General features: G+C 37.6%; 1 protein-coding gene across 1 annotated transcript in view; it reads left to right on the top strand.

Moving 5' to 3' along the window:
• Positions 1–26,670, top strand: part of MSH4 (mutS homolog 4) — a 195,132-nt gene that overhangs the window by 59,918 nt on the left and 108,544 nt on the right. The window contains exons 7-8 of the mRNA XM_053693186.1: positions 5,429–5,601; positions 16,543–16,610. Of these exons, the coding sequence (XP_053549161.1) occupies positions 5,429–5,601; positions 16,543–16,610 (241 nt within the window). The remainder of the gene's footprint in view (positions 1–5,428; positions 5,602–16,542; positions 16,611–26,670) is intronic.

Raw genomic sequence — 26,670 nt, 5'->3', positions numbered from 1 at the left:
CAGCGGTCCCTGGTGTGACTGAAGACTTCACAGGCGGTAAAGTAAAGTAAAATACTGCTACAACACTGTTACAATTTTGACACTAAGCACTTTACTACGTTTTCAAATATACTGGACATTTACAGGACTAATCTCCTCTATTGGAAAATAACACGCTAATCTATATCACACAGTGTATATCTGCTGTATCCTTTGGGCATATGCATATCTAATTTTCTAACCTAACGCATAAAGGTGTTTGTTTTATCTATCTTTAGATTTAGCTATTTACTGATTTTTGCAATTTTACAGATCATACATGTATTTTTTGTCTATCTGAACTCTTATATTTAATACATTTTAGCAACAAGCTGTTACATAGGATTTTATAAATACCTAGGGAGACGTCCCTATTTAGATTGGTTGATTTTATGTTTATATGTTGATTCTTATGTCTATATGTTGATTTTTATTAAATAACTTTTAACACTATATTGGTGTCTGATACCTTTAGCCCTTGGCGCCCTCTCTATCTTTAAGCCCTAAAAAGCTTAACACACCATGATTATACAGACTTGTCTCCAATGATTCAAGTAGATCAAAAGACCAGAGATTCACTCCGTTGGTGGCTGACCCTGGAAATCTATCCCAGGGAATGAGCTTCCGCAGACCAGAGTGGGTCATTGTCACGACCGACGCCAGTCTGGTGGGCTGGGGCGCGGTCTGGGAATCCCTGAAAGCTCAGGGACTATGGTCTCGGGAAGAGTCTCTTCTCCCGATAAACCTTCTGGAACTGAGAGCGATATTCAATGCTCTCAGAGCTTGGCCTCAACTAGCAAAGGCCAAATTCATAAGGTTTCAATCAGACAACATGACGACTGTTGCATATATCAATCATCAGGGGGGAACAAAGAGTTCCCTGGCGATGAAAGAAGTGACCAAAATAATTCAATGGGCGGAGGATCACTCCTGCCACTTGTCTGCGATCCACATCCCAGGAGTAGAAAATTGGGAAGCGGATCTTCTGAGTCGTCAGACATTCCATCCGGGGGAGTGGGAACTCCATCCGGAAATCTTTGCCCAAATAACTCAATTATGGGGCATTCCAGACATGGATCTCGTCAGAACTTCAAGGTCCCTTGCTACGGGTCCAGATCCAGGGATCCCAAGGCGACTCTAGTAGATGCACTAGTAGCACCTTGGACCTTCAACCTAGCTTATGTATTCCCACCGTTTCCTCTCATTCCCAGGCTAGTAGCCAGGATCAATCAGGAGAGGGCCTCAGTGATCTTGATAGCTCCTGCGTGGCCACGCAGGACTTGGTATGCAGACCTGGTGAATATGTCATCGGCTCCACCATGGAAGCTACCTTTGAGACAGGACCTTCTTGTTCAGGGTCCATTCGAACATCCAAATCTGGTCTCCCTCCAACTGACGGCTTGGAGATTGAACGCTTGATTTTATCAAAGCGTGGGTTTTCAGATTCTGTTATAGATACTCTGGTTCAGGCCAGAAAACCTGTAACTAGAAAAATTTACCATAAGATATGGAAAAAATATATCTGTTGGTGTGAATCCAAAGGATTTCCATGGAATAAGATAAAAATTCCTAAGATTCTCTCCTTTCTGCAAGAAGGTTTGGAGAAAGGATTATCTGCAAGTTCTCTAAAGGGACAGATCTCTGCTTTATCTGTCTTACTACACAAAAGACTGGCAGCTGTGCCAGATGTTCAAGCATTTGTTCAGGCTTTGGTTCGGATTAAGCCTGTTTACAGACCTTTGACTCCTCCCTGGAGTCTAAATCTAGTTCTTTCAGTTCTTCAAGGGGTTCCGTTTGAACCTTTACATTCCATAGATATTAAGTTACTATCTTGGAAAGTTTTGTTTTTGGTTGCAATTTCTTCTGCTAGAAGAGTTTCAGAGTTATCTGCTCTGCAGTGTTCTCCGCCCTATCTGGTGTTCCATGCAGATAAGGTGGTTTTGCGTACTAAGCCTGGTTTTCTTCCTAAAGTTGTTTCTAACAAAAATATTAACCAGGAGATAGTTGTACCTTCTTTGTGTCCGAATCCAGTTTCAAAGAAGGAACGTTTGTTACACAATTTGGACGTTGTCCGTGCTCTAAAGTTCTATTTAGAGGCTACTAAAGATTTCAGACAAACATCCTCCTTGTTCGTCGTTTATTCTGGTAAAAGGAGAGGTCAAAAAGCGACTTCTACCTCTCTTTCCTTTTGGCTTAAAAGCATTATCCGATTGGCTTACGAGACTGCCGGACGGCAGCCTCCTGAAAGAATTACAGCTCACTCCACTAGAGCTGTGGCTTCCACATGGGCCTTCAAGAACGAGGCTTCTGTTGACCAGATATGTAAGGCAGCGACTTGGTCTTCACTGCACACTTTTGCTAAATTTTACAAATTTGATACTTTTGCTTCTTCGGAGGCTATTTTTGGGAGAAAGGTTTTGCAAGCTGTGGTGCCTTCCGTTTAGGTAACCTGATTTGCTCCCTCCCTTCTTCCGTGTCCTAAAGCTTTGGTATTGGTTCCCACAAGTAAGGATGACGCCGTGGACCGGACACACCAATGTTGGAGAAAACAGAATTTATGCTTACCTGATAAATTACTTTCTCCAACGGTGTGTCCGGTCCACGGCCCGCCCTGGTTTTTTAATCAGGTCTGATTAATTATTTTCTCTAACTACAGTCACCACGGTACCATATGGTTTCTCCTATATATATTTCCTCCTGTCCGTCGGTCGAATGACTGGGGTGGGCGGAGCCTAGGAGGGACTATATGGCCAGCTTTGCTGGGACTCTGCCATTTCCTGTTGGGGAAGAGAATATCCCACAAGTAAGGATGACGCCGTGGACCGGACACACCGTTGGAGAAAGTAATTTATCAGGTAAGCATAAATTCTGTTTTTCGCTTGCACGTAACAGTTACCGCCACTCGTAATCTGGCCCTAAATAAAGTAAAGACTAGCCTGAGAATGATAAACGTGTATGTTCTAAAATATCTAAGAACTAAGTGTAAAATTCTAGTTTCTATAAAAAAAAAGGCTTACACCATGTTGTAATGTAAGTTTCCTTATGTTTAAAAGCTTGTTTTACTTAACGTATCTCCTCTGCTGAGGTCAGTTAGGCATAGCTATAAATGAGCAGATAAAGTAACAATCCCACCTAGGTATGCTTTTCATCAAAATATAACAAAATATCAAAGTAAATTTGACAATAGAAGTATTCTCTCTTAAAATGACATGCTCTGGGGCCGAATTATTAAGCACCGTATGGTGCCTAATACATCTGTTTCCATGCGAGCCTTCAGGCTCGCCGGAAACAGCAGTTAAGAAGCAGCGGTTTTAAGACAGCTGCTCCTTAAAGGGACAGTTTACTCAAGAATGTTCTCCCCTTTAATTTGTTCCCAATGATCCACTTTACCTGCTGGAGTGTATTACATTGTTTACAAGTAGCTCCTTTACCCTTATATTGGCATTTGAAATAGTTGATTTAGCATGATTTATTCTGAAAGTTTGTGGCCGCAGGTCCAACCTATAGATAAGCTTTGTAAACACAGCCAGCAGAAGAAATTACACTCCCAGTGGGATGTAGCAGAGATAAGGTAATAAAATGTTGATTTTCCATTATTCTCTCCAAGTACTGGTGATTGTTTTATGGACAAATATAAGATAAAGAAGCAGGTGTATGTACACAGTGTGATACAGTAATGAGATCTGATTATACCTACAAGCTCAACCCATTTTATTAGGTTGTGGCTTCAAAACACAAAATCAGAGCTTTAATATACACAAAAAAAACAACTTAAAAAGCTAATTTTCACACATTTTTTACTCTGCAGTGGGAAAAAAAGCAATTGTAAACACATTAAGGGAAAAAATATTTTTCAGTATACTGTCCCTTTAACTGGTCCGTTGCCTCTTATACGATCGGGTTGATTGACACCCTCTGTTAGCGGCTGATTGGCCGCAAATCTGCAGGGGGCGGCATTGCACAAGCAGTTCACCAGAACTGCTTGTGCAGTGTTAAATGCAGACAGCGTATGCAGCGTATGCTGCCGGCATTCAGCGATGTCTGTCGGACATGATCCACTGAGCGGATCATGTCGGACAGACATATGATAAATCGCCCCCCTGTCTCAACCTCCAAAGTTTAAAAGGATACGACACCAACATTTTCCTTTTGTGATTCAGACAGAGCATACAATTTTAAATTTACTTCTGTTATCAAATTTACTTTGTTTCCATGGTATTCCTTTTCTAAAGTTGAGTGGATCTACCATTGTTGCGGCAGGTGCAATGGTACTAAGTGCTGAGCGGGGCCCATAGCAGCCAGTCTATACATACACGTGTGCAGAAAGTGTACAATCCTAAGCCTTTTATTAGTGCAGGTTGCAGATCCATATATCTATCTGTCCATCCTCAAAATAATTATACAGAGCAGCATGTACCGTATATTATTACTATTACGACGAGTTAACTTTGGAGGGTCCTCTGTTGAGCAGGTCCCCTACTGGCAGAAGAAATACCTCAGTAGTCTTTAGCACTACGTGGCAGTAAATAGTGCTGCCATATAGTGCTCCAGACACGTGCATGCTCCTGAGCTTACATCGCTGTTTTCAACAAAAGCTATCAAGAGAACAAAGAAAATTTGATAATAGAAGTATATTACAAAGTTGTTTAAAGGGACACTCAAGTCAAAATAAACTTTTATGATTCAAATAGAGTGTGCAGTTTTAAGACACTTTCCAATTTACTTCCATTATCAAATTATGCACATTTTTTTATATACATACTTTCTGAGGAACAAGATCTTACTGAGCATGTGCACCAGCTCACAGGGTATATGTATACTAGTCTGTGATTGGCTAGTGTCTGTCACATGATACAGGGAGCCGGAAAATGTGAGTCAAAATAAATGTGTCAGAAAAAAATCTACTGCTTATTTGAAATTCAGAGTAGGTATTAAATCATTGTCTTTTCATTATGCACTTGTTCATTTTGCAATGCTACTGCATTGAGTGGTCCTTTAAAATTGCATGCTCTATCTGAATCATGAAAGAAAAAATTGTGGTTTTATGTCACTTTAATTTTGACTTTCATGCCCATTTAAAGTAGCTCTGTTCATCCAATAAGAAGTTCTTAAAAAATAAGCAAAAATCTTAAAAATGCATTAAATTCTACAATGTTTTATGTTGTGATCCTTCATAATAGTATGTTTTACTGCTCTTAAAACACTGTCCCTATTGTAATTTCATGAAAGCTTGTTTGCAAACTACGTCCGTCAATTTGTTACGTACTTGGCAGTGTTTTTGAATTGCTGTGCTTATTGCAACTTAGCCGTAGGATATGTAGAAGAGCATAAATAATGTTAGTAATCTGTTGCAACCAATGAATATTAGCTGCAAATGATTTTATACTATAAATCTGTTTTCCAACCAAAGGAATGGTCATACGCTTTATGGAGTTCTGAATTACACTAAAACTCCTGGTGGGAGCCGTAAACTTCGGTCAAATGTACTCGAGCCACTTATTGACCTTGAAACCATTAATACAAGATTGGACTGTGTCCAAGAATTTCTGGACGAAGAAGAACTATTTTTTAGCTTGCAGTCAGGTAAAGATGGTTTCTTACAGTATATTTAACAGATGACATCCTGTATTAATTAAATATGAAATGGATAAATTATTTCTAATTCAACTTGTAGATTGTGAGCTCTTCAGCGCAGAACCCTTCTCATCTTGTATTAGTTTGTTTTGTTTAGTCTGATTTATGTATCTGTATTCCTTTAACATGAAACATTGACATTGTATAACCCTACTCACAGGGCCACCATTAGTATTTGTGGGGCCCAGGGTAAGACAAATTTGTGGTGCCCTGTAGCCCAGACCCCTTATTCCCCTCCCCACCCTTATCAAGACATTCAGTGTGTCCTATACAAAGAATAACACTATATATTACACCTTCTGATACCATAAACGCATCTTCATAAACAAAAGCATCAGATAATTTAATAATTGAAGCATCAGATAATTTATTCATTGATGAAATAGTCAAAATTACAATGAAGGACAATGTTATAGTAGTGGGGGACTTTAATATGTCTGATGTAGACTGGGAAGTACCTGTTGCCAAATCAACTAGAAGTAAAAATATTCTGGAATCATTACAAAGGGAATCTCTTGAGCAACTAGTAAAAGAACCAACATGTAAAGGAACTATATTAGAGTTAGTACTTACAAACATTGATATATTATCTGAAGTGTCTGTAGGGGTGAGAACTTAGGCTCTAGTGATCATCAGTCTGTATGGTTTAATATTCAGGCAAAGGTACTGTGCAACCATAGTAAAACAAAAGTTTTAGACTTTTGAACAACTGATTTTTCTTATATGGGCAGATACCTAAAGGAATCTCTAAGTTTATTCTTTACAACAAATGGTAAAGATAGTGAGATTCTATTAATTGATGTTACCGTAAATGATAATGTGAGTAGTACTTTTCTTTTTAAAGAGGAAGATGTTTCAAGGGCTTTATCAAAAATAAAACTAAATAAGTCTGTGGGTCCAGATAATATTCATCCAAGGGTTCTAAGAGAACTTCGATCCGTGGTAACTACTCCATAAGATGATTTATTTAATCAGTCACTTCTAACAGGCGTTGTTCCAAAAGACTGGAAAATTGCCAATGTAGTCCCTCTTCAAAAAAAGGGAAGTAGGGAAGATTCTGCTAACTATAGGCCAGTCAGTTTGACCTCAATTGCAGGTAAACTAATGGAAACTCGTTTAAAGGAAAGACTTGTGTCTTTCCTTCAGACAAACAACTTAGAAGACAAAGGACAGCATGGTTTCACTGTTGGAAGATCATGTCAGAATAATCTTATTGATTTCTTTGACCATGTAACTAAATTAATAGACCAGGGAGGAGCCATAGATGTTGCATATCTAGACTTTATTGCCTTGAGGTAGATGCTAAGATTGTTAAGTGGGTAGAATGCTGGCTTAAAGATAGACGACAAAGGGTTTCCATTAATGGAGTACATTCAAATGAAGCGTCAGTTACTAGTGGTGTTCCCCAAGGGTCAGTTCTTGGGCCTGTTTTGTTTAACATGTTTATAAGTGATATTTGAAGTGGGCTTAAGGGGAAGGTTTGCTGATGATACAAATTTTTTTAACAGAGTTGATGTTCCAGAAGGAGTTGATCAAATGAACAGTCATATTAAAAAACTAGAGGGCAGGTCAAATAAATGAGATCTGAAATTAATATTACCAAGAGCAAAATTATGCATATAGGATCCAAAAACCCGAAGGCCAATTATAGTCTTAATGGTACATTACTGACTTGGAAATCATTATTTCAGATGATTTAAAATTTGATACACAATGCAGCAGTGCAGCCAGTAAGGCCAGTCAAATACAGGTAGCGCTCAGTTTACGCCGGGGTTAGGTTCCAGGAGGAATGGTTGTAAATCGAAACCGTTGTAAATTGAAACCCAGTTTATAATGTAAGTCAATGGGAAGTGAGGGAGTTTGGTTCCAGGCCCCTCATAAAATTGTCATAAGTAACACCTAATACATTATTTTCAAAGGTTTGAAATGAAGACTTTAAATGCTAAACAGCATTATAAACTTAATAATATAGATTGTATCATCATCAAATTAAGTTTAATGAACAAAAACATTTGCTAAACATCACCTAATAAAATAATTACACAACAGATTGCATTATCATCAAACTAAGTTTAATGAACAAAAACGTTTTTTTACTGGCATTTTTCTGCAAACAGCTCTCTGCATTGTTAGCATGTTAGATAATATTGGTTCTGCACCTATTCTATGCATTTCAATATGCAGTGATTAATAGGCAGTTAGGCACCCTCACCTCAAGCTGCTGGACAGAAAGATAATAGGGAAGTGGCTGCTCGATAGGTCTGGTCTAATCTGTGTACACAGATCAATTTCAGGCTGTTAAACTAGCTTAACTTTGCTGAAACACAAGCAGACAGCTCCACCTACTCACTATTTTAATTAGTGAACTGATTTTTCATGCATTTCAATAGCAGTCCCATGACTGAAAAAAAAGGTTGTTATTCTGAAACGGCGCAAATTGAGCCGGAGTAAACCGAGGGCCATCTGTACTTGGTTTCATTGGGAGAGGTATTAGTAGCAGAAATAGCAATGTTCTTATGCCACTTTACAGATCATTAGTTAGGCCAAATCTGGAATACTGTGTACTGTTCTGTAGAGCATATCTTCAAAAAAGATATTAAAAAACTAGAAGCGGTCCAAAAGAGGGCTACTAAAGTGGTACATGGTCTTAAATATAAAACATACAAAGAAAGACTAAACATGTATAGTTTAGCGCATAGAAGGGAAAGAGGTGACATGATAGAAACCTTCAAATATATGAAGGGAATTAATAAAGTAGAAGGTGAAAGCATTTTCCACAAAAAAATAAATGCCAAAACAAGGGGTCACAATCTAAAGTTAGAGGGTAGCAGATTCAGGAGAAATTTGAGGAAGCATTTTTTTACAGAAAGGGTGGTGGATTCATGGAATAAACTTCCATCTGAGGTAGTAAACACAAAGACTGTAAAGGAATTCAAAAATGCCTGGGACATGCATAAGGCTATCCTAGGAGAAAAGTTACATGTAATATGGGTAGACTTGATGGGCCTTTTTGGTTCTTATCTACTGTCAAATTCTGTTTCTAAATAGAGGATGTACATTGCACATTCTCATACACTCACCACTGATGTCAGTGCGGGGCTCTGCAAAGAGCAGAGCTCTGGAATATTCCCCTCTTGCCTCACCCAATGACGGACCTGCTACTCTTGTACTCAGCACCATGGAATTTGGTAGTGCTTAAGAAATAAACATTATTAGTAATAATATATATTTTTTTAAATCCTGGGAGTTCCGCTTATGCTGTAAAACTTGGATATATCTTTAACTTGGATATAATCTTTCTAAAAGAAATTGGGGGTCCATCCCAGCCTCCTAAAATATGCAGGATTTTCATTTTAATAAAAGTATCTTCTAGAACAGTGGTTCTCAATCCAAGTGACCTCAAGCCCAAATCAGCCAATAGAATTTCAGTAGCTCTCATCTTATTGGATGATTTGAACAACCATTAGGATTTTAGCAGCCCTTATTCCTATTGGCTATTTCAATCCTCAGTGTGCGGCAGACGATCACGTGAAGAGGACCTCCACGTCGGATTGATGGACCCCCGCCTGGACCTCTACCTTGGACCTTCGCCTGGACCTCCGCCTCCGTGCATCGCCGCTCCATCTCCGCAGAGATGAAGAAGATGCCGGTCCCGCGATGGATAAAGATGGAGCCGTCTGGATGAAGATGGAGCCGCCGGGATGAAGATAGTTCAAGCGGGACTTCATCAACTGTTAGTACCTAAAGAGGGGTTAGTGTTAGGTTTTTTATAGTTTTTTTTTGGGGTGTTTTTTTATTTAGATTAGGGTGGGCACTCTTAAAAGAGCTGAATGCCCTTTTAAGGGCAGCAAAAGAGCTGAATGCCCTTTTCAGGGCAATGCCCATACAAATGCCCTTTTCAGGGCAATGGGTAGATTAGGTTTTTTAGATAGTTTTTTTTTATTTTGTGGGTTTGGGGAGGTGGGGGTTGTAATGTTAGTGGGTCTTTGTATTTTTTTTCAGGTAAAAGAGCTGTTTAACTTAGGGCAATGCCATACAAAAGGCCCTTTTAAGGGCTATTGGTAGTTTATTCTAGATTAGGTTTCTTTTATTTTAGGGTGTTTTTTTAAATGGGTATTAGAATAGGAATTATTTTTATTATTTTGGATAATTCGTTTGTTACTTTGTGTAATTTTTTTTTTATTTTTGGGGTGGGTTTTTATTTTTAGATTAGGGGTTGGGCATTTCATAAAAGAGCTTAATGCCCTTTTAAGGGCAGTAAAAATAGCTGAATGCCATTTTAAGGGCAATACCCATACAAATGCCCTTTTCAGGGCAATGGGTAGATTAAGTTTTACTTTATTTTTATTTTGTGTGTTTGGGGGGTGGGGGTTTGTACTGTTAGGGGGTCTTTGTTTTTCTTTTGTAGGAAAAGAGCTGATTTCTTTAGGGCAATGCTTTTAAGGGCCATTGGTAGTTTATTATAGATTAGGGTTTTTTATTTTGGGGTGGGTTTTTTATTTTTTTAAAAGGGTATTAGAATAGGAATCATTTTTATTATTTTGGATAATTTAGTTTGTTATTTTTTTGTAATGGTAGATTTTTTATTTTTTTTTGGAATTTTAGTGTTTGTTAATTTTTTTGGAATGTTAGGTTTTAGTGTAAGGCAGCTTAGGTTTTATTTCACAGGTAAGTTTGTATTTATTTTAACTATGTAGTTAGTAAATAGTTAATAACTATTTACTAACTAGTCTACCTAGTTAAAATAAATACAAACTTACCTGTGAAATAAAAATAAAACCTAAGCTAGCTACAATATAACTATTATTTATATTGTAGCTATCTTAGGTTTTATTTCACAGGTAAGTTTGTATTTAGTTTTTAATAGGTATTATTTAGTTAATAATTGTAACTTTAATTTAGCTCTATTTTAATTATGTTAAAGTTAGGGGGTGTTAGGTTTAGGGTTACGGTTAGGTTTAGGGGTTAATAGTTTAATTTAGGTTGTTTCCGATGTGGGGGCTGGCGGTTTAGGGGTTAATAGGTTTATTTAGTGGTAGTGATGTGGGAGGTCAGAGATTTAGGGGTTAATTACTTTTAGTGGCAACGATGTTGGGGAGCGGCGGTATAGGGGTTAATAGATTTATTATAGTGTGGGCGATGTTGGGGTGCGAGGGAATAGGGGTTAATAACTTTAGGGGTTAATAGATTTATTTCGGTGGCAGCGATATCGGGAGCGGCAGATTAGGGGTTAATAACATTATGTAGGTGTCGGAGATGTCGGGGGCAGCAGATTAGGGGTGTTTAGACGTAGGGTTTACTTCAGTGTGCTAGGTTTAAACATTAGGTTTTTTTCCCCCATAAACATCAATGGGGCTCCGTTACAGAGCTTTTGATTCCGCGATCTATGGGGAAAGTGTGCATGAGCACGTCACAACAGCGCTTGTATTTTGTGCGGTATGGAGTTTAACGCAACCATATCGCACGCACAAGCCGGCTGTTTCAAAACTTGTAATGGCTGTGCTATAGTGGGTGAAATAACGCGACCTTTGTTGCGTTCTTAAATTCCCGATAACCGCGCATAACTCGTAATCTACCTGTCTATAACCAAATATTTCAGCACAAATCTTACTAAAGCTCAATAAATCTAATAGAGCTTCCTGAAAAATATAATTAAACAATTTGGCCCAAAATAGTCTTATAATACTTTAAATAATCAACCAGAGATTTTTCCACAAATTTATCAGCTTAACATATACCAACCAATATGGCATTAAATAGTTTTAACTTAGCCACAACAACTAGTGCAATTTCTAAAATATATCATAGTAAATAAAAAATGAATTTATAAATATGGAATACAAAGCCTTTCCTCTCAACAGTAAATTGCTTAATGCCAGTTATGATTATTTATAGACTACACAGGCCTATGGAACACCTACCTGTAACTACAGATTACACTTACAATTCACAGCTACAATTTAACTACAGCTATAGAATACCTTTGATTTAAAACATTAAAAATATAGAACAATTGCTAATACTTTACCAGCTCCAATTAAACTACAGCAATAAAGAATATCTTTGCTTCAAAATCTTAAAAATATTAGATTGCAATACTTTACCAGATAACCAATATGAGAGTTTAATATCCAGGTATTTCTATTGTCATATGTTTAAGGGAAATATTGCACAATCTGAAAGTAAATAGTAGGTCCAATTTGTTTATTCTTTCGGTATAAAGAGGGTCCCAAACGTTTATCTCACAGAGACTTGTATATCCAAGGCAGCAAGTTTAACCAGGCAAGGGTCAGGCTCAGTCAGTCACAAGTCAAAGTAAGCAGCATCAGCCCCTTTCACCTTCTGTGCTAAGAGTTTTATCTCTAATAAACTCCTCCCCATTTTTTGAATCATTCAATAGAATTTGTATACGCCCTTTGAGCTGGATCTTATCTCTCATTGGCCAATTGGTAATGCCACTTTGTAATCCAACCCCCATGGTTGAATTTCTTTGGCTGCAATTCTCGTATTGAGCACCGGGGGCAACAGGCAACTGAAATGTAGCTTTGTTTGCAAAATCTTATCTGTATTTCAACTATATATATATATATATATATATATATATATATATATATATATATGTATATATATATATATATATATATATATATATATATATTTTAGAGAGATGTATATTCAATACATTTCATAGTTTTAATAAACTATATGTTCAATATATGGCCCATCTAATCTAACTGAGCATGTAATTGTAAGACCAAACATGAGTATATTGATTTAGTATGTATTCTTAAACATTTAAATATAAGACCTGTGCATAATATTAAATCTATATAATATACATATAATATATATTTCCTACTAATAATGTCTTAAGAGATGTACTTAAAAGTCATGTTTCTATAAGGGGACTTAAAAGAATTTTAATTCATAATTTCAGTATTAAATTAATAAGTACTCTTTTCATCAGTATTTGATAGTATATTTTGATTTTATTACATTTTCCAGTCATTCCCATAGTATATACACACATGTAATTAGAAGTCTGTTGGAACTAATATCATTATAGATATATTGTATATATATTCCATCTAATAGGAATACATTGTATATTTGTGGATATCACTTTAATATTGAGTGCATAAAACGATATGATACAACTCATAGCACAACTTACATAGGCATTTATATACCAGTATTTACCAGTCATATTTGGAACCTTGTTTGTTTTTCAGATTCCTGAAATAAAGTAAATGCTGTTTATTTTGAAATAATGTCAAATATTTTAAATTCACCATATAGTTACTTATTCAATACAGCAGATACTTATCTAATATAGTGTATAAGTTATATCTCCCATACCAATATATATATATATATATATATATTTTTTTTTAAATACAATCTGGGTATTTTAACTATATGAAACTTATGCACAAGTCATTTCATATGAAACTTAGGGGCCTATCTTGATGCCCCGTGTTTCTGGCCAGAAACATCAGTTATGAAGCAGCGGTCACAAAGACCGCTGCTCCATAACCTGGCGGCGTTGCACCAACAGCTCTTGTGAGCTGCTGGTGCAATGCTGAGTACGGAGAGCGTATTGCTCTCCGCATTCAGCGAGGTCTGGCGGACCTGATCTGCACTGTCGGATCAGGTCCGCCCGACCTTGATAAATAGAGGCCTTAGCCTCCCATATGCTGGCATCTGAGCTATCACCTTTCCAGATAAGGGTTGTGTATTTAAGAGTTGCAGGAATTACAGTGTCTTGTTTATACATATGTAGTGTAAATTAACTGCTTTCCTGAAGATTTTGCTTGCTAGCTTTAAAGAACTAATCGCTTGTAGACTGTCTCTTCCTGACTGCAGGGGGTCTGTGATGAAGGTAATAGGTTTCTTAGGCCAAATTAATTTAAAGATTTTAATCTGGGGAAACCATACAACAAAAACTATTGAAATTACCTCTTTTCTTTGACTGGTTTTTGAGGTGTGACATTATCTCTTACAGTTTGGGACAGATGTTTGCTCTCTGGAACAAACTCACCACATTTGCTCCTTAGAAGTCCTGGTTAGTGTACACCTGAAAAGCAGGAGGTCTGAGTAAACATACTTTCTTCTGTGCAGTGTATCTTAATCAGTAAAGGGGGGTCGATACCACTCATTTCAGGTTTATTAATAGAGAGGACTGTATCATTATAGATGTTAAGACATTTTTATATCGAAGAGGATATATACAAAACACGGAAGGGGACTGCACTTTCAGACCGGACCGGGTACACATCCCATGACCCTGCAACATGCTCAGCCCTGGGTGCTCACTGACAGGAAGCTGTGCTGTCCCCAGAGTCACAGGCAGTTAACCCCAGACAGGTCTGGGTGCAAGAACCATAGGAACAATTACAAAACAAATTAATACAACACACAGAGAAAGTCCAGCACTCACTAGGAAGAGGATATATATATATAAATTAATTATTAATCGGTAGCTTTTACAAAGTCACTAACCTTTTACATGACAAGCTGTATGTTCGTTTTTGCGGCGGCTACATTGCTGTATATTATTCCTGAGGTCTTTTGTTTATATTTGTTATGTAACTTTTAAACTTTGTAAAAAAAAAATGTAACGCTTCCACTTTCTATTGTACACGCTAACCCAAAGTGCAAGATACAACTGTCACAAATCTGGTAACATCACATTGCTGTGAAAGCGAGCAGCTTCTGTCACAGGATGCTACAATACATGTGTTCCAAAATGGAGGTACCCATTACAAAGATGCAGAGCTTTACCAACTGGCTTCTGCAATGGGTTAAAATAAAAGAACAGCTCTAAAAATAGCTGCAGGTACAAGAGGAAACATAACAGCATGGTGATTAGTAACCATACTACTGTAGCGTTAGCCAGCCATTTAAAGGGACAGTATACACTCATTTTCATATAACTGCATGTAATAGACACTACTATAAAGAATATATGCACAGATACTGATATAAAAATCCAGTATAAAACTGTTTAAAAACTTACTTAGAAGCTGTCAGTTTGGCTCTGTTGAAAAGGTAGCTGGAAAGCCCACTGCAAGTGGCAAATAAGACCCCTCCCCCCCCTCCCCCTTCTTTTGCATATGAAAAGACCCTTTACACAAACAGGAGCAAGCTGGAGTAGGTAGTCGAGCGTATTCACATAAAACTTTGGGGCTTGGTTAGGAGTCTGAAAATCAGAGCAATGTTATTTAAAAATAAGCAAAACTATACATTAATTTAAAAAAAAAACTTTATGGGCTATATAAATAGATTATCTACAAAACATTTATGCAAAGAAAAAATGAGTGTATAATGTCCCTTTAATGTCCCTATAACAGGCAGAACCATACAATCGCTGCCTAGCCCAGCAGACATTTGCTCCATTACCCCAATGACTAGTTTAGACCTGGGTTCCAGTCCTTATTGGCTTGGGTCAGATTGTCATTACCTGGCTGATCATGGCAACCAGTCATAAGAAACTATTGTAAATTAGTGACCTGCAATTAGCCCTTTATCTTTAAATGAAAACAATTTTATTTAACACTTCGACAAATGTAGTATCGATAGCAGATCCATTTGCTGTTTATTAGATATCTAATCCTATGTCTAAACCTGTAAAATTCTTCTTTATAACTAAAGCATAACTATATTTTACCTATCAAAGGAACATGAGTCACACTGTATAGCAGCGGATTGCAATTTTGTAACAATGTTATACTAACAGTATCCTGAGCCTCTCATGGAAAGGAGACAAGTTATAACAAAGATACGAGAAAGCTGAATTTTTTATATTCTCTTTCTGAATCATGAAAATGTATTGCTACTCGCATGTCCCTTTAAAAACAAAACTGAAAAAGACAGTTTCTGGTAAAAGGAAACACTACCATCAAAATGGTAGCAATAAAATGGTAAATGCAATGCTGTTTACAGAACACAAACTGTATAATGTTCTTGACCCCATGATTAAGCACTATATTCTTCAATAAATAAGCATAAACACCAAGAATGTTTTGAGTTAGAAAGGCCGCAGCTTGTTTGTTTACAAATATAAACATATCACAAATTGAATATCAACAGTAATAAATTACAGTCAAATCAAATGAACCACCCACTGTGCTTGCATAGTTAACACTCCATTTCTCCATTCTAACTCACCCAGCCTCAAACCTTATAGACCTCTCCTGACTCCACAGGAGGTACCCAGCTAAATTCCACCATTCCCAAAAGGCAAACCCCCCCCAAAGCTGCAACAAAGAATATCATACATTTAAATCTGTAATACAGGGAACGGAGGGCTAGAACTTCTTCTCACTATCAGATCCGGATACACAGAGGATAAAATTTCCTGTTCCACCTAAACTAAAAGTGTTTGTACAGTTTGCCTATTTAATACACAGTATATAAAATCATTCATAAAAACAGGGGCACTTTCATTCATTAAAATAAAGACGCATCCAGTTTCATCCAATCGTTGCGTGCCCTATGAGCTGGATGCCAAAGGGGGCACGCAACGATTGGATGAAGCTGGATTTGTCATCGATCAGCTAAATAAAGTATGAGATGCGGGTTTAGGAACAACACAATCTTTGCCATCACTAAATGGTAATAATTTTACTAAGGAAGAGTCTTTAAATTTTTTAATGAATGAATGAAAGTGCACCTGTTTTTATGAATGATTTTATATACTGTGTATTATATAGGCAAACTTTACAATCAATTTAAAGTAAACACCACCCACTGACCTTACTCTCACCCCTATCAGAGTTACTTGCCCTGCTTTGGGGTCATTTTACCAGGACTTGCTATATTTCTATGTATAATGATCAGCTCTCCAGATATATTTACTGATACTAATCTTTTTATTTTGTTCTTTAGTTCTTTCTAGGTTTTTGGACACGGAACATCTCCTTTCCAATATTATTCAAATTCCCAAGCAGGACACTGTATGTTAACACATTTAAATACATATATTATTTTAATTTGAGATATAAATAATATTGTGCTTATAGAACCTGGTAGCTAAAATAGTTAGGTGCTAGATTTGATTAATCTCTGACTGAGCTGTTGGCACTGTAAAAATTGTGTCAAACACTGGGCAGATCTGGTATATTTATCTGTATGGCCCCAATCTTGTGATTAGATTGTTTAGGTTTTGTGATCTAGCAAGGAAACATGTACCCTAGTGTTCTCCACAGAACATATTTCCATCTGTGTTGCATTATAAAGTAGCCGATTGGGGGCATTGTAATACTTTGCAATATTATAGTATTTTCTGTTAATTATTAATGTTACTTTAGCCATTCAAAGCACAGCTAAATTGCCTAATTTAACATAAATTGATTCAAAGATAATTTGTGCATTAAATATTGAAAATAATTTTAGGTTAATATTTGGCTTAAAGTTTAGCCGGCTAGCTAGATTACAAGTCGAGCACTATTGTTTGGGTTCTTGTGTTTTTTTGCGCTCAAGTTAAATTAAATGTGAATGCGTTAGCGCAATCACGATTACGCTAAAATGATTACCGCAACTTCAGAGGTCTGGTTAACTGTTATATGCGAATAAAAAGTGTCAGAAAGCACACATGCATTTAAAAGTACAGTTACACTCATAATAACACAAAAAAATTGCAATAAAAAGTTATAAAGGCTCAATAATATGAGGACTGCAAAGGGCTTTAACATAGAGATACATACATATACATGTCTAAGAATGTGTATATGTGTATATATATATATATATATATATATATATATATATATATATATATATATATATATATATATATATATATATATATATATATATATATATATATGTGTGTGTGTGTGTGTGTGCATTGGAACCCTTTGCAGTCAAGTAAATAAAAACATGAAAAAGACCATATTTATGCAATATTCATATGTAATAAAGAGCTCTACTGTGTATTTACTGTAAATATTTCACATTCCAATGTTCTGCACATAGCAGAATAGGTTCAAAGTGCAAATATCCATCAGATATATATTTAAATGTTTCTCTAAGAATAGAATAGAATATTAGAACATACTCTGCTATGTGCAGAGCATTGGATTATGAAATGTGTAATATTATCTTCTTATGTTGCGCTTTTAAATAACCAAGATCGTCTTTGCGGGGCTTGTGGGCGTTAGGTTTTTCAACTTTTTTTCGGCTCCATTGAAGTCTATGGGGGAATGTGATTTTGCATTCACAACTTCTTAGTTGTTACCATGACTTTGCTAATGCAAGAGCGCAAATTTTTTACTTTTAACTTGCAATACTAGCGCAAATTCGAGCAGTTTTAACGCTTGAATGCGAGTGCAAACTACTGCTCCACTTGTAGTATAGCCCTAATTAGGTTCTAGGGAGAACACTGTACCCACATTACATACAGAAAAATTATTTGAAGGCCCACATTTACTGTGCTGGTGAAACAACAGGTGATAGTTCAGAATAAAATAACCAACGGTTGTTTTTATTTCTCAGTAACATTATGTGTTTATGTTTCCAAAATAGAGGTTAATTAAAGTCTTGTCTTTTCCATTCCCAAAATTAAATTTCTAGGTGTAAAAAAAACTTTTACTCTAACGGAAGATTATTGAACATTTCCAATACATATTATAGTATAACTAGTCAATAAGCCTGCCCAAAGGGCAGTCTAATTTTTTTTTAAGCTACAGATGTAGAAACAACCTATTTTGTAACTCTTCTTTTATATAAATAAGTGGGCAGAGGGCAGTATTTTGTGGTGACGGAACCACCCTGCCATTTTTGGAAGGGCGTTCTATTGTGGTGACAGAACCACCCTGCCATTTTTTGAATCCACCTGGATGCAGCTTACGCTTATTAACTAAACAATAATTATATATTTGTGCTTTACTTTGTGCTTTGTGTAGTACCTTCAGGTATCTCACATTGATAGCCAACACAAGGTTTTGTTTAGCCTACCTAATAGATTGAATTTATAGGACAGCACTTTGGAAGGGAAAGCAATTAGGTGAGGAATTTGTAATTAACACTAGGGGGTCGATTTAACTAGGGCCAAATGGCCCCTGATCCCTTTGTTTCCGCGTGAGCCTTTAGGCTCGCCGGAAACAGCAGTTAAGAAGCAGTGGTCTTAAGACTGCTGCTCCTTAACTCATCCACTGCCTCTAAGGCTGTGGAAATCAATCCGCTCAATCGTGTACGATCGGGTTGACACCCCCTGCTAGCGGCTAGATTGGCCGCAAATCTGCAGGGGGCGGCATTGCACAAGCAGTTCACCAGTACAATGTTAAATGCCGACAGCGTATGCTGTTGGCATTCAGCGATGTCTGCCAGACATGTATAAATTGCCCCCCTAGGTGTCAGTTACCATGCAACACCCTAAACCTAAAGTTGTATACCGGCTTCTTATTTCCAGGAAGTAAAAGCAGCTGTCAGTAACAAAACTTTTTTTTCTGTCATACAGACTGTAATAACACTTGGTTATTCTTTCAAATATCTCTATATTCTTCTTCAAATATCTCACATAACATGCACACTGACTTGTGTATGTTCTCCTTTGGTTACCAGAATAGCAGAACCTAAAGATTTTCTGTTAATGATATTTATAGTAGTAGTTCAGATTAGATTAGATTATTTTACGTTTTCAGAAATGTATGGATTTCCTAGATTAATATTGCACAAAAATATGTAAATACTGTAAAACCATAAAAAAAATGCTAAAGTGGTGTTATGCTGAAATGGCAGGTGTTACGTGTGTTTTATTTCTTTCATGTAATTAGCAAGAATCCATGAGCTAGTGACGTATGGGATATACATTCCTTCCAGGAGGGGCAAAGTTTCCCAAACCTCAAAATGCCTATAAATACACCCCTCACCACACCCACAATTCAGTTTTACAAACTTTGCCTCCCATGGAGGTGGTGAAGTAAGTTTGTGCTAGATTCTACGTTGATATGCGCTTTGCAGCAGGCTGGAGCCCGGTTTTCCTCTCAGAGTGCAGTGAATGTCAGAGGGATGTGAAGAGAGTATTGCCTATTTGAATTCAATGGTCTCCTACTACGGGATCTATTTCATAGGTTCTCTGTTATCGGTCGTAGAGATTCATCTCTTACCTCCCTTTTTCAGATCGACGATATACTCTTCTTATGTACCATTACCTCTACTGATTCTCGTTTCAGTACTGGTTTGGCTATCTACTATATGTAGATGAGTGTCTTGGGGTAAGTAAATCTTATTTCTATTTATGACACTCAAAGCTATGGTTGGGCACTTTATATGTAAAGTTCTAAATATATGTGTTTAAACTTATATTTGCCTTGATTCAGGATAATCAGTATTCCTTATTTCAGACAGCCAGTTTCTTTATTTGGGATAATGCATATGAATAAATAAAAATTTTCTTACCTTAAAAATTTTCAATTGACTTTTTTCCCTGCGGGCTGTTAGGCTCGCGGGGGCAGAAAATACTTCAATTTATTGCGTAATTTTTGGCGCTGACTTTTTTGGCGCAAAAATTTTGTCATTTCCGGCGCCCTAATTGACGCCGGAAGTTTGCGTATTGCGTCATATTTGACGTTCAGACGTTTTTTTGCGCCAAAATTGTGGGCGTCGTTTTTTCGGCGTCACAGGATGTGGCGTCATACTTGGCGCCAAATAATGTGGGTGTCTTTTTGGCGCCAAAAAATGTGGGCGTCATTCTTGTCTCCACCTTTTTTTCACATTATTTCAGTCTAATTTTTTATTGCTTCCGGTTGCTAGAGGCTTGTTTATTGGCATTTTTTCCCATTCCTGAAACTGTCATTTAAGGAATTTGATAATTTTGCTTTATATGTTGTTTTTTCTATTACATATTGCAAGATGTCTCAACATGACCCTGGATCAGAATCTACTTCTGGAAAGACGCTGCCTGATGCTGGTTCTACCAAAGTTAAGTGCATCTGTTGTAAACTTTTGGTATCTGTTCCTCCAGCTGTTGTTTGTGATAACTGTCACGATAAACTTTCTAATGCAGATTGTATTTCCATTAGTAATAATCCATTACCTGTTGTTGTTCCTTCAACATCTAATGTTCAGGATGTCCCTGTTAATGTAAAAGGATTTGTTTCTAAATCTATTAGGAAGGCTCTGTCTGTTATTCCTCCTTCCAGTAAGCGTAAAAGGTCTTTTAAAACTTCTCATATTTCAGATGAATTTTTAAGTGACCGTCATCATTCTGACTTATCTGTTTCTGATGAGGATCTATCTGATTCAGAAGATTCTGCCTCAGATATTGACACTGATAAATCTTCATATTTATTTAAAATGGAGTTTATTCGTTCTTTACTTAAAGAAGTTTTAGTTGCATTAGATATGGAGGAGTCTAGTCCTCTTGATACTAAATCTACTAAGCGTTTAAATTCGGTTTTCAAACCTCTTGTAGTTATTCCAGAAGTTTTTCCAGTTCCTGATGCTATTTCAGAAGTAATTTCTAGGGAATGGAATAGTCTGGGTACTTCATTTACTCCTTCTCAAAGGTTTAAGAAATTGTACCCTGTGCCATCTGATAGATTAGAGTTTTGGGATAAAATCCCTAAAGTTGATGGGGCTATTTCTACTCTTGCTAAACGTACTACTATTCCTACAGCGGAGAGTACTTCTTTTAAGGATCCTTTAGACAGGAAGCTTGAATCCTTTCTAAGGAGAGCTTATTTATGTTCAGGTAACCTTCTTAGACCTGCTATTTCTTTGGCTGATGTTGCTGCAGCTTCAACTTTCTGGTTGGAGGCTTTAGCGCAAAAAAGTGTCAGACCATAATGCTTATAGCATTGTTAAACTTCTTCAACATGCTAATAATTTTATTTGTGATGCCATTTTTGATATCATTAGAATTGATGTCAGATATATGTCTTTAGCTATTTTAGCTAGAAGAGCTTTATGGCTTAAATCTTGGAATGCAGATATGACTTCTAAGTCAACTTTGCTTTCTCTTTCTTTCCAAGGTAATAAATTATTTGGTTCACAGTTGGATTCAATTATTTCAACTGTTACTGGGGGGAAGGGAACCTTTTTGCCTCAGGACAAAAAATCTAAAGGTAAATACAGGGCTGCTAATCGTTTTCGTTCCTTTCGTCAGAATAAAGAGCAGAAGTCTGACCCTTCCCCTAAAGGAACTGTTTCCGTTTTGGAAACCTTCTCCAATCTGGAATAAATCCAAGCCTTTTAGAAAGTCAAAACCAGCTCCTAAATCCGCATGAAAGTGCGGCCCTCATTCCAGCGCAGCTGGTAGGGGGCAGGTTACGATTTTTCAAAGATGTTTGGATCAAGTCGATTCACAGTCTTTGGATTCAGAACATTGTTTCTCAAGGATACAGAATAGGTTTCAAGATAAGACCTCCTGTGAGAAGATTTTTTCTCTCTCGCATTCTAGTAAACCCAGTGAAGGCTCAGGCATTTCTGAAATGTGTTTCAGATCTAGAGTTGGCTGGGGTAATTGTACCAGTTCCAGTTCTGGAATGGGGTCTGGGGTTTTACTCAAATCTATTCATTGTACCAAAGAAGGAGAATTCCTTCAGACCAGTTCTGGATCTAAAAATATTGAATCTTTATGTAAGAATACCAACATTCAAAATGGTGACTATAAGGACTATTCTGCCTTTTGTTCAGCAAGGGCATTATATGTCCACAATAGATTTACAGGATGCATATCTTCATATTCCAATTTATCCAGATCACTATCAGTTTCTGAGATTCTCTTTTCTAGACAAGCATTTCCAGTTTGTTGCCCTTCCGTTTGGCCTAGCAACAGCTCCAAGGATCTTTTCAAAGGTTCTCGATGCCCTTCTCTCTGTAATCAGAGAACAGGGTATTGCGGTATTTCCTTATTTGGACGATATCTTGGTACTTGTTCAGTCTTTACATTCTGCAGAATCTCATACGAATCAACTTGTGTTGTTTCTTCAAAAACATGGTTGGAGGATCAATTTAACAAAGAGTTTTTTGATTCCTCAGACAAAGGTAACCTTTTTGGGCTTTCAAATAGATTCAGTGTCCATGACTTTGTCTCTAACAGAAAAGAGACGTCTGAAGCTGGTTTCAGCTTGTCGAAACCTTCAGTCTCAGTCTTTCCCTTCGTTAGCTTTTTGCATGGAAATTCTAGGTCTCATGACTGCTGCATCGGACGCAATCCCCTTTTGCTCGTTTTCACATGAGACCTCTTCAGCTTTGTATGCTGAACCAGTGATGCAGGGATTATACAAGGATATCACAAATAATATCCTTAAATCCCAATGTTCGGTCTTCTCTGACTTGGTGGTTGGTTCACCATCGTTTAATTCAAGGGGCCTCTTTTGTTCGCCCAACCTGGACTGTGATCTCAACAGATGCGAGTCTTTCAGGTTGGGGAGCTGTATGGGGTTCTCTGACAGCGCAGGGGGTTTGGGAATCTCAGGAGGCGAGATTACCAATCAACATTTTGGAACTCCGTGCGATTTTCAGAGCTCTCCAGTTCTGGCCTCTTCTGAAGAGAGAATCATTTATTTGTTTTCAGACGGACAATGTCACAACCGTGGCGTATGTCAATCATCAAGGTGGGACTCACAGTCCTCAAGCTATAAGAGAAGTATCTCGGATACTTGTTTGGGCGGAATCCAGCTCCTGTCTAATTTCTGCGGTTCACATCCCAGGTGTAGACAATTGGGAAGCGGATTATCTCAGTCGCCAGACGTTACATCCGGGCGAATGGTCTCTTCACCCAGAGGTATTTCTTCAGATTGTTCAGATCTGGGGACTTCCAGAAATAGATCTGATGGCCTCTCATCTAAACAAGAAACTTTCCAGGTATCTGTCCAGATCCAGGGATCCTCAGGCGGAGGCAGTGGTCGCGTTGTCGCTTCCTTGGAATTATCATCCTGCCTATATCTTTCCGCCTCTAGTTCTTCTTCCAAGAGTGATTTCCAAAATTCTAATGGAACGTTCGTTTGTACTGCTGGTGGCTCCAGCATGGCCTCACAGGTTTTGGTATGCGGATCTCATTCGGATGGCCAGTTGCCAACTTTGGACACTTCCGTTAAGACCAGACCTTCTATCTCAAGGCCCATTTTTCCATCAGGATCTCAAATCATTAAATTTGAAGGTATGGAAATTGAACGCTTGATTCTTAGTCATAGAGGTTTCTCTGACTCAGTAATTAATACTATGTTACAGGCTTGTAAATCTGTGTCTAGAAAGATTTATTATCGAGTCTGGAAGACTTACATTTCTTGGTGTTCTTCTCATAAGTTCTCCTGGCATTCTTTTAGAATTCCTAGAATTTTACAGTTTCTTTAGGATGGTTTGGATAAAGGTTTATCTGCAAGTTCCTTGAAAGGACAAATCTCTGCTCTTTCTGTTCTTTTTCACAGAAAAATTGCTAATCTTCCTGATATTCAATTGTTTTGTACAGGCTTTGGTTCGTATCAAGCCTGTCATTAAGTCAATCTCTCCTCCTTGGAGTCTTAATTTGGTTCTGAGGGCTTTACAGGCTCCTCCGTTTGAACCTATGTATTCTCTGGATATTAAATTACTTTCTTGGAAAGTTTTGTTCCTTTTGGCCATCTCTTCTGCTAGAAGAGTTTCTGAGTTATCTGCTCTTTCTTGTCAATCTCCTTTTCTGATTTTTCATCAGGATAAGGCGGTGTTGCGGACTTCATTTCAATTTTTACCTAAGGTTGTGAATTCTAACAACATTAGTAGAGAGATTGATGTCCCTTCATTGTGTCCTAATCCTAAGAATTCAAAGGAGAGATCTTTACATTCTTTGGATGTAGTCAGAGCTTTGAAATATTATGTTGAAGCTACTAAAGATTTTAGAAAGACTTCTAGTCTATTTGTTATCTTTTCTGGTTCCAGGAAAGGTCAGAAAGCTTCTGCCATTTCTTTGGCGTCTTGGTTAAAGTCTTTGATTCATCATGCTTATGTGGAGTCGGGTAAGTCCCCGCCTCAAGGGATTACGGCTCATTCTACTAGGTCAGTTTCTACTTCCTGGGCTTTTAGGAATGAAGCTTCTGTTGATCAGATTTGCAAAGCAGCAACTTGGTCTTCTTTGCATACTTTTACTAAATTCTACCATTTTGATGTTTTCTGAAGCAGTTTTTGGTAGAAAAGTACTTCAGGCAGCTGTTTCAGTTTGATTCTTCTGCTTATGATTTCAGTTTTTTTCATTATTAAGATTAAAACTTTTTATTTTGGTTGTGGATTATTTTTTCAGCGGAATTGGCTGTCTTTATTTTATCCCTCCCTCTCTAGTGACTCTTGCGTGGAAGTTCCACATCTTGGGTATCTGCTATCCCATACGTCACTAGCTCATGGACTCTTGCTAATTACATGAAAGAAAACATAATTTATGTAAGAACTTACCTGATAAATTCATTTCTTTCATATTAGCAAGAGTCCATGAGACCCACCCTTTTTTGTGGTGGTTATGATTTTTCTGTATAAAGCACAATTATTCCAATTCCTTATTTTTGATGCTTTCGCTCCTTTCTTATCACCCCTCTTCTTGGCTATTCGTTAAACTGAATTGTGGGTGTGGTGAGGGGTGTATTTATAGGCATTTTGAGGTTTGGGAAACTTTGCCCCTCCTGGTAGGAATGTATATCCCATACGTCACTAGCTCATGGACTCTTGCTAATATAAAAGAAATGAATTTATCAGGTAAGTTCTTACATAAATTATGTTTTTTCCATGTGAAGAAAGTATTCTGGACGAAAACCCCTCGTCACATAGGTTCCTGATTTTGTTTTGTTTTTTTGAATGATAATCATGGAAATCAGTTACTTAGGGTTAGATTACGAGTGGTGCGCTAACTATTGGGCGCAAGCGAAAAGGGGTTTATCACGGCTTTTTGCACGCGTCGAAACTAGCTTGGTATTACAAGTTGAAAGTAAATGCTTTTGCTTGAGCGCGCAATTTAGTTTAATGCAAGTTGGGATAGCGTGACCTTAGAAGTCCTAGTTAACTGTTACAGGAGACAAAAAAATACATCAAAAAGGCATATACAATTACAGGTACACTCATAATAACACGGTCTAATAAAAATTATTTAAAAAAAATATTGCATTAAAAAGTTATAAGGGCTCAAAGATATTCTGGGGCCTATCTATCAAGTTCCGAAAGGAGCTTGACGGCCCGTGTTTCTGGCTAGTCTTCAGACTCGCCAGAAACACCAGTTATGAAGCAGCGGTCTAAAGATCGCTGCCCCATAACCTGTCCGCCTGCTCTGAGCAGGCGGACAGACATCGCCGCAATTCAACCCGATCGAGTACGATCGGGTTGATTGACACCCCCCTGCTGGCGGCCGATTGGCTGCGATTCTGCAGGGGGCGGCGTTGCACCAGCAGTTTTTGTGAGCTGCTGGTGCAATGCTGTATTCAGTGAGGTCTGGCGGACCTGATACGCACTGTCGGATCAGGTCCGCCAGACTTTGATAAATAGAGGCCGATGTCTCAGGCATTAAAAAAAAAAGGCTGCAAAAGGCTTTAACATAGAGATACATACATACACGTCTAAAGATGTATATGTATGAAATGTGTAGAGAAAGTGGCACACACCATCCAGAGTAACTGCCTGGTGCACTGCTAGAGTGAATACAAAAGGTCCACAGTATACCAAACCTGGCTGCGGATAGATGGTAATACTGAAATTAAGCAGGCAACACAGGATGCGATGCAAATAAGCCCTTTAATCCACAAGGTGCATAAACAAAAACAGGGTCTTAACCCATAACGTTTCGGTTCAGGATTGAACCTTTATCAAACAGAGCCCATAATAGACATAACGTGTACCCAATCAGACCCCCCTAATATTTCCCACCTAATTACAAAAATGTGAAACATCTGACAAATGAAAAACAAACATCACCCCATCGCAGGACGCCGTCTGCCTAAACACATTGCAAACACTGACAGTGCAACCTTGTGGATTAAAGGGCTTATTTACATTGCATCCTGTGTTGCCTGCTTTATTTCAGTATTACCATCTATCCATAGACAGGTTTTGTATACT

The sequence above is a fragment of the Bombina bombina genome, chromosome 10 (genome assembly GCF_027579735.1).
Source record: "Bombina bombina isolate aBomBom1 chromosome 10, aBomBom1.pri, whole genome shotgun sequence".
Classification (NCBI taxonomy): Eukaryota; Metazoa; Chordata; class Amphibia; order Anura; family Bombinatoridae; genus Bombina; species Bombina bombina.
The sequence above is the reverse complement of the archived record's forward strand: the minus strand, read 5'-3'. Positions and strand labels throughout refer to the sequence as shown.